The sequence below is a fragment of the Mastomys coucha genome, unplaced genomic scaffold, assembly GCF_008632895.1.
Source record: "Mastomys coucha isolate ucsf_1 unplaced genomic scaffold, UCSF_Mcou_1 pScaffold14, whole genome shotgun sequence".
Classification (NCBI taxonomy): Eukaryota; Metazoa; Chordata; class Mammalia; order Rodentia; family Muridae; genus Mastomys; species Mastomys coucha.
The window spans coordinates 41,791,337-41,800,155 of NW_022196896.1; the positions used below are offsets into that span (position 1 = coordinate 41,791,337).

The 8,819-nt window shown below is 44.2% G+C and overlaps 1 protein-coding gene across 10 annotated transcripts in view; it reads left to right on the top strand.

Moving 5' to 3' along the window:
• Sulf1 (sulfatase 1) overlaps window positions 1–8,819 on the top strand; it is a 168,234-nt gene that overhangs the window by 114,612 nt on the left and 44,803 nt on the right. For 9 of the 10 annotated variants that reach the window (XM_031366875.1, XM_031366874.1, XM_031366872.1 and 6 more), the window contains 2 exons: window positions 2,590–2,741; window positions 5,200–5,369. In XM_031366875.1, coding sequence (XP_031222735.1) covers window positions 2,590–2,741; window positions 5,200–5,369 — 322 coding nt within the window. The remainder of the gene's footprint in view (window positions 1–2,589; window positions 2,742–5,199; window positions 5,370–8,819) is intronic. The other variant, XM_031366877.1, reaches the window with a different exon arrangement.

Sequence of the window (8,819 nt, forward strand, 5' to 3'; positions counted from 1 at the left end):
TCCTGGGCCTGGGCTCGCTTGATGGGAGTAAGTGGCATTGCCAGTGCTGGATGCTGCATCCTGGGCCTAGGCTCGCTTGCAGTGAATGTGGTGGGCAGCAGCACATCTGGAATCCTGAGTACATTTTTCACACTCCATTAACACAAAGACACCGAAAACTTGGAGGCAGCTCTGAAGGCAATAGCAAGAATTGTTAACAGACATGGAGGAGTCATTTGTAAGGAAGGATTAAGGCGAAGGGCAATCACCATGGTAACAGCTAGAAATGGTACAAAGTGACCTAAAAAGTCCAGCCGTGAGGGAAGGGTAGGCATGACTGGGCATGACTACCCTGAAGGCGGGAACACCAAAAGAATCAGGAAGTTTGAAAATCAGTTAAGGAAAATGGAAACCGCAGGAGAGAGACTTGATTTCTACAAAGTAAGTCATGGAGCAAGGTATCCTTCAACCAGAAAATGGTAAAGTATTGAAAATGTGGGGTTGTGTGAGGAGCCCCAGTATATGTCAAACGCTGTTTCAGATGTTTTACCTCTTGATCAGGCTCTTTGGCCCACACAGCACCCCAACACTATGCATCTCCCACACAAGTTCTTCAGAGCAGTGTAGGAAGGAGGAGGTGGGAGCTAGCCTGCAGATGCCTGGAAAGCCTGCTCTCAACTACATGATCCAATTGCTATGTATGCTGTTTTACAAAAACTCTTTGAAAGCAAGTGTGTAGAGAAGCAGGGTGAGGCAGAAGGCAAAGAGAGCAGGGCAGGGTTAGGCACACATGCCCAGAGCAGCCCCTTTCTGAACTTAGAACTGGCAGGAACCGGGGTCTGATCTGCTTCTCATATGGAATTATACTGTATTTTGTTAGAAAGGGAAAATCATTTTGCAATTCTAGCCTGGGGAGGAAGCTGGAAGTGTCACACAGGCAAACCCCTGACATTTTGTCCTGCACTCATCAACCTGATTAGGAACTGAGCAGGATCAGCAAACTACAGACACCAGGTAGGTAGGTCCGCTGGTCACTTCACCTGCTGACACAGTCCACAAGAAAATCTCCCTCCAGAAAAGGAACTGTTACTGTGCATCTTTTGTTCTTCCTTCTTTAATGACTTATTTATCTATTTATTTTCTGTGTATTAGTGTTTTGCCTGCATGTATTTCTTTGTGAAGGTGTCAGATTCCCCTAGAACTTGAGTTACAGATAGTTGTGAGTGTGGGTACTGGGAATTGAACCCAGGTCTTCTGGAAGGATAGTCAGTGCTCTTAACTACTGGGCCATCTCTCCAGCCCCCGAGTGGTGTGTTTCTCAGATTCAAGTCCAGATTGCTTTCAAAGAAAATAACACTAAAATAACATAAATCTTAGGGAATTATATTCTATAGAAACATGTTAGGAGAACAAATCAGCTTTTAAATTTTGAATTAAAGTGTAAACATGTTTTTTTTTTAAGTCCAGAACTTATAACTTTCTGAAATATACTTGGTTCATGAGGCTCAGTGTAGGAAATACTGGTGAAATCCCTGTACTGAACAGGAATGGTGGGCAGGCCACAGGGTAAGGCAAAGGTAGATACTGAGGTTCATGGCTAGAGTCTTATATCTTAAAGCTTGGGAGACAGAGGCAGGAAAAATGACAATTCAAGGCCAGCCTGAGTCACATAGCCAGACATTGCCTCATAGATAGGTAGATAGATAGATAGATAGATAGATAGATAGATAGATAGATAGATAGATAGATGATAGATAGACAGACAGATAGATAGACAGATAGATACATACATATATACAAGCATACATAAATACATACATACATACATACATACATACATACATACATAAGAACATAGATACATGGATAAATAGGTAGATACATAGATAGATGACCAAAATAAATAAATAATGTAGAAAGATTCTATCCAAAGGGACAAAGCTTCCTCATGAACCAGACTATGTCCCCAAGAGGAAAGGGAAGGTGCATTAGAACTACAGGGTACAGAATTCTGGGTTCAAGACAAGTATTTGAGTGAAACAGAGTTTACTCTGGCCTTGATTCAAGATCAGATTGGGATAAAGAAGACAGTGGAAGTGGAGTGCCCTCCTGAGGTGCCCTACTCGGCGAGGGGGGCTTGGAAGCTTAAGAAATGTTTACTCTGTGGATATGTGGAAAGCAGGGTGAACTTCTCTGTGGAGACTTTGTGACTCACCACTCAAATAAAAAGCAAGAAAATGCAAGTTTGTCACAATGAATGGCTTTCGGTGCCCCAGGCTTCACATGGCTATCACGTGCCCAATTTCTCAGTCTGACTTCCCGTTCCCAGTTGACTGAACAAAGGAATATATTCTGCTTTTATTCCAGGATGGCCCTAAGAAGCACTCTGATCACTACAATCGATGTGTTTCAGTTTTATTTACCTTTATTGAAAAACAGATGTCATGTTGACCAAGCCTGAGGAACCGTGTACAGGCAGAGTGCGGGTGGCACCATCGTCTGATGAATTTCCATTTCTCCATCACCTTTCAAGACCTAATTTCCTACCTCTGTGTATGTTTATGATTAATCATCTCACACGAGAAAATAATCTCTCATTTCCCGTTGCAGCCTTTTTTGGAAAATACCTCAATGAATACAATGGCAGCTACATCCCTCCTGGATGGCGAGAATGGCTCGGATTAATCAAGAATTCTCGTTTCTATAATTACACTGTTTGTCGCAATGGCATCAAGGAGAAACATGGATTTGATTATGCGAAGGTAATTTCCGGCATGAACCTGCGTCAATCTGCTCCTGTGCATAATGGGAGGAAAGACACTTCCAGGGAGGTTAACTATCTGCAAGATGGGCTTTCTGTGTTCTCACAATGTCCGAAGGAGAAATGCTAACGTGATTTCCAGCTCCAGAGAAGAAGGTTCAAAAGGGCCAGTGTGTTTGTCTAGTGAGGCTTTCTTCCTTGTCCCTCATTAGGATGAAAGGCAATCAGTCTTTGATGAAAGTGCCATCAGGAAAATCATACCTCCTCCTCCCTTGTGATAATTTTTGTCTGTCCATCTCTTGAGAGCTTGTTCGCATAATTAAATGGGCATCTTGTGCACTTTACGGTGCAGAAAGTATATTTTGTCTGTGGCTTCAGCCTTCCATGTGAAAATAAGAGTAGCATAGTGCACCCAAGAATTCTGGGATGCTGTGTTATTTTCTTTTACTGCCATCTGAAGAAACCTAGAATTTCTGACCAGGACATTGACGCCCCATGGCAGTGGGAGCTCAGAACAGTCTAAGGATTTCCAAATCAACCTAGAGAAACTGCCTGTGCTTCTCAAACAACTAGGTCCTAGATTTTAAAACTTACATAAGTAAGCCAGACACAGTGCTGTGTGTCTTAAGATGCCAGCTCTTAGGAGGCTGGAGCAGATGGGTGGAGAGTTTGATCCATCAGGGGTTCCATAGGGAGTCGCAGCCAATCCGGAGTGCTTGGTGAGACCCCAGGTAAAGCATAAGAAATCACAAATATGCTCTTCTGCTTACTCACTTGATATTTTTAAAATGAGATTCTAAAAGCAAAGGGAGGAGTAACTTTAAATTCAGCTTGGTAATTTTTCTAAAACACTCTTTTCTTCTGGGCATGTCCATCTCATTTTCCTGGAAATCCCAAAAAGCAGCTGGGTCTAGCACCTGTATCAACGGGTCCAGGTATTTGTTAGAAAGAGAAAGGGACTAGATCGCTGTGCCTGGCATGCCAGTGTCTTAGTGCCTGGCCTGATCACAGCACAGTGGACTTGCAGAGAGTGAGGTGGAAGTCTGGGTCTTTTCTAACCTTCTGAAAACAAATGAATTCACCCACACTGCTGATGGGCATCCTGACATCAGAACTGAGAGTCAAGCCAGCAGGGACCTTGAAGACAAAGTTGAGAGATGTCCTCATTGTAAAAGACAAGAAAGCTCAGCTTGGAGTGAGTGGTTCAACCATTCATGTGTCCTGGGTCATTTCCCCGGCTGCAGCCAAACGATGCCAGCCACGCACACAGACTGTCACTGCTATCACTTTCCATCTGTGGGGATGCTTTCATGCTCCTCGTTCAAGTTATTAACCTTTTATTCCCTGTTGTCCAAAGAAGAACAAAGTAATCACATTCTCTCCAAATACTAAATCAGCGAGATCTGCTCATTATCACGGCTGATTAGGTGTGAAAGACGAGTGTGTTGTAAAGGAGTGGGGGGGGGGGGGCACGTGTAAAGAAATTAAACAGACTCCCAAATGGAAAGAGGAGACAGCCTTTGGACTTGTCCTAACAAGGACATGTGACATGGATTTCTTCCCCCAGCATTGCCCTTGCAGCTGTTCTGGTCCTTAAATCTACACCATGTGACCAGCTGTGCCCAGAAGTCTCTGCACTGTGACCATTGCCTGGGAGTTTCTGACAAAAGTTTTCACTAGAGTTTTGGGCTAATGATACACACAGTGGAAGCAGGTGGCTTTGTTAAAGGTCCCATCCTCTCTTTCCTCTTCATTCAGTTTCCTCCCTGCCCACTTCCACACTTGCCCTCTAAACCACGGCTGCAATCATTGTATTAGCAAGTCAAACTCTAGCCCTAGCATCTTCATTACTTTCTTTGTACAATTAACACAGAATAAGCAGAAAAAAAAAAATCAAATGCTCCCATATTTAAGTGTTCTACGTGAAAGACTCTCTAAAATGTTGCATCTTGTCCCTGTGCCTTCCTTTGACAATGCCTTTGGTTAGATGGTGGTGGATGGATACTTCAAAGAAAAGATCCTTGTCTGGCTTTGCACATTTGTGTGTGTGTGTCCCCCTCTGTGTATGTGTTCTGAGGCTGTGAATGTGGAGTGGGTGTGGGTGTTTCCTGTTCTTGTGGTAATTAAATGTTTTGCCAAAGAATTACATCAATGAAATTTGAATGAGATACATATCTGGTGTTTCATATGCTGTTGAATTTGTACTGCCAGCTTTAATCATTATCTTGGGCAAACACAACTTGCCTCTTTTCTTCCCTAATTGCTGAATACTACATATCTCCCCACACCCTATTTTCTCTGTTCTTGGAGGTGGTTGGTTCCTTGGGGGGCATTCCTCCCACTCATGCTTAGACCTTACCTCTTTACTCAGTGGGTAGATTCAGAGGGAAGCGGTGTTCAAATGTGATCTTGAATGTCACCTTTTGTAATTTTTGTTTTGTGTCAAATGTATGTTTCAGGATTACTTCACAGACTTAATCACTAACGAGAGCATTAATTACTTCAAAATGTCTAAGAGAATGTATCCCCATAGGCCCATTATGATGGTGATCAGCCACGCAGCGCCACATGGCCCTGAAGACTCTGCCCCACAGTTTTCAAAACTCTACCCCAATGCTTCCCAACACATGTGAGTAACAAAATAACAATGCACCCTGCCGAACTAGGCCCTTGCTTGTGCTCCTCGCCTTATCTTCTTCTTCACCCTCTTTCTTTCCACTCTGTGTAGCCCCGGGGACAAACGCCAGCTATGCAGTGTCAGAATGTGAGAACTGAGGTATACAGCACCAAGGCAGGCAGAGCTGCCAACCAGGCTTGCAGTAAGAGACTGCTGGCGGTTCTGATTGGGTAACGCATCCCTGCATCTGCCAGTAGCCAAATGAAGGGACTCATATCAGGGCAATGGGGCAGTTTCCACCTAGAGTTCCTTTCCGTGGTATAAATGATATTCTGAAGTGTGACTTAATAGTACTAATAGGATAGGAGAGTTTTGCTTTTCCTAGCCGCAGTGCGGCCCCGGTCTGCTCTGGCTATAGAAAAGGGGCTTTATTTTCTTTCCTGGGGAACACAGGAGCAGCTTGGCTGCAGATGTTCAATTAGGCTTGTGCAGAAGGCAACTAGAGTAGCTGGCCTTGGAGGCCCTCTCAGGTCACGGGCTTTAAAATAACCTAATGTTTCATCTGGAGAGGAGGGGGTGGGGAGGCTCAGGGGAGGCCCTCTGAGGGGAGCTGAGGGAGAGAAGAGAGCTGCAGTGTGCTGATAATCCTCCTCGTTGGCCAAGGGTGAGAAAGCCTAGGTGCCTTGGCAGCAAAGAACTCGATTTTGTTGTTGACTCTGTCAACACGGTTTCTCCCAACCTTCACGCCCAATATGCAGCCTTGCACACAGAGCGGCTGGGACCCAGTCTGCAGAAAGCACACCCATTCAAAAGGCACCTTGATCACAAACCTCCTGGATTGGTTCATGATCTAGCAGTGCTTAAATACCTCCCCTGTCTGTCTCTCCCAGGTTTCTAAGATCCAAGACAGAAAGAACCTCAGGGAAATAGGAAAGTAACTACTAATCAAATTGCCAGGCATTAGGTATCCCTTGTGGAAGTTTTAGTTTTGCTCTTACTTAGTATCGTTCTATAACTGTCCTTCCCGAGTCACTTGACCAAGACTAACAGGAAAGAGGTCAGAGTGACTTAGAATAGGAAGCAAAGTGGGTTGCCTACTGAATGTGCCCAGGAAAATGCAAATATGATGGAGACATACAAGACAGTTGTTCCAGCAAAGGGGGAATCTGGGCTCCATGAGCTGCTATTTTGGACTTAACAATGTGGGCAGAATCCTTCCCCTGTTACTGACTCTGCAGGTGGATTTATGAACGAGTCCTCTTAGCAGGCGGCTCCATGGTGTAGCTCAGTTATCCTATGCTAAGAGGCCTTTCCACAGCCTTCTACCTTAAGGTTGGCTTCTCCTGTTGAGTTAGCATCGGCCCATCCTATGCTAAGAGGCCTTTCCACAGCCTTCTACCTTAAGGTGTGCAGAGAAGAGTTGATCAGACACAGCATTTCATGGTTCTTTGGGGGTCAGCCTTCCTTTGAAGCTTTAAAGCTAGGTCCTAAGCCTATATAAAAACCAGCCACACAAGAGAGCCTGACAGCTGGGTCAAGTGTACAGATAGCACTTATACACGGAGAGAAGTCCAGTTGGGGTTTGGGAGGCCAGGGGCTCTCAGCAGTAGTTTAGAAGAATGAGTTTTTGATTCTACACTGAAAATTATACTTTATAAGGTTATCACACAGCAGAAACAGGTTAAGGAAAAACCAGTGGGTTCCCCTTAAAAACTAATAGACTATGACAGGGGTCCAAATCCAGCTTGTGTTAATAAGGTTTCACTGAAACACAACCATATTTATTTGAGATCCACCAGCCAAGTGGAGCTGTGACATGAACTTAAAAGATTTATAATAAATTCTCCCAGACCCAAGTTTCACAGGGAAGATGGAAAGTGTCCAAATAGTCATAGTACTAGTAGGGCCAGAGTGTCAAGCAGAGGGCAACAATGCCAGCACCATAGAGCACCAGGGGGAAGCATCCGCATTTTTTAGAGGAATGGACCAACAGGCATTCAGAGAGGACCAGGAAAGACAGGGGACATGTTTACAAAAGACTCTATAGCCAGGAAGGTAGATTATTTCAGGGACAGAAGTCAAGGGACACAGACAAGGAGACATGCAAGAGATGCTAAAACATTGGTTCTCAACCTGTATGTGTCGAGACCCCTTCAGCCAATTTCTATTTCCAAAAATATTTACATTACTGTTCACAACGGTAGCAAGATTACAGTTATGAAGCTTCCTTTGTTGAATTAGCATTAACACATCCTATCCTAACGAAAATGATTTTGCAATTGGGCGTCAACACAACACGAAGAACTGTAGTGAAAAGTTGAAAGCATTAGGAAGATTGAAAACCACTGCTCTAGGACATGGCCCAGGCCCTGAAGAACAGCATCCAATTAAAGTAATAAGACATAAAGCTTATAGGGAAATGATTGCAGAATATTGGGAACCTCAGTGAGCTTGTAGGAAGTAGGGTAACGAGAACATGAGCTGACTCGATCCTTTCTACATGAGCCAGCAGCGCCCTTCACATTGATCCAACAAAGCAAAACCTTTGTTGGCAGAGGAAAGAATGCAAGCTTGTCTCACCTGTCCTCCTTAAGGCCACAGGTAGTGTCTTTATCCTTAGAGCCTCCAGGGATAATTGGGACAGTGATAAACATGGATAAACATGGCACATTGATGTGATGTCAAAAACAAGCCTGCAGAGAGGTAGCAGAGGTCACATTTCCACATGAAGACATGGAAGCCACACTCCTGGTGATCATTTTCATTGATCTTTTCTATTAAGATCAGCCATATGCAAATGCCAATATGATTGACCCACAAATAGTATAGTTTCATGCCTTCTAACTTATGGTTTAAAAAGAGCATAAGTCTACACTTGCCTGTGGTGAGAGGATAAATCCCTTGACAAGCTAAGGACTCACTACAATGGACCTTTCACACCTGGCCATTCTAAAAAGAACAGATCCAGACTGTCATTTTTTCTAGTTGTACATTTTTGCTCTGGACCATTGCCAGGCAGGAGCACATTAGCAGCCACAGGCTATGAGCATGTGTGCAGTCATTGATTCCACTTCTTTGCCACTACACCTCCCAGAACACAGAGCACATGCCTCCAGCAGGCCTTGAGTTCCTGGCTGCCTTGGTGCAAAGATCTCCCTGGCTTCTGACAGAGAAAAGGAGGGAATGGGTGCACAGGTTCAGAGTTCAGTCCTCCAACAAAAGGAGCGAGACAAATTGAATACAAGCTGCAGATTGTGGTGTGTGGAGCTGCTGAATGGCTGGCTTCCTTAGTAAAAACATTAGCAATACAGTCAAGCAATGGGATGCAAGCAGTGAAGTACTCTGCAGAAAGATTTGGCAGGCCCTGTGGAAACTGCATGGAACTGAAGAACTGAAGACTCCTCTAGTGGAGGAAGCTAGTCATGTGGATGGTTTTTTTTTTTTTTTTTTTTTTTTTTTTTT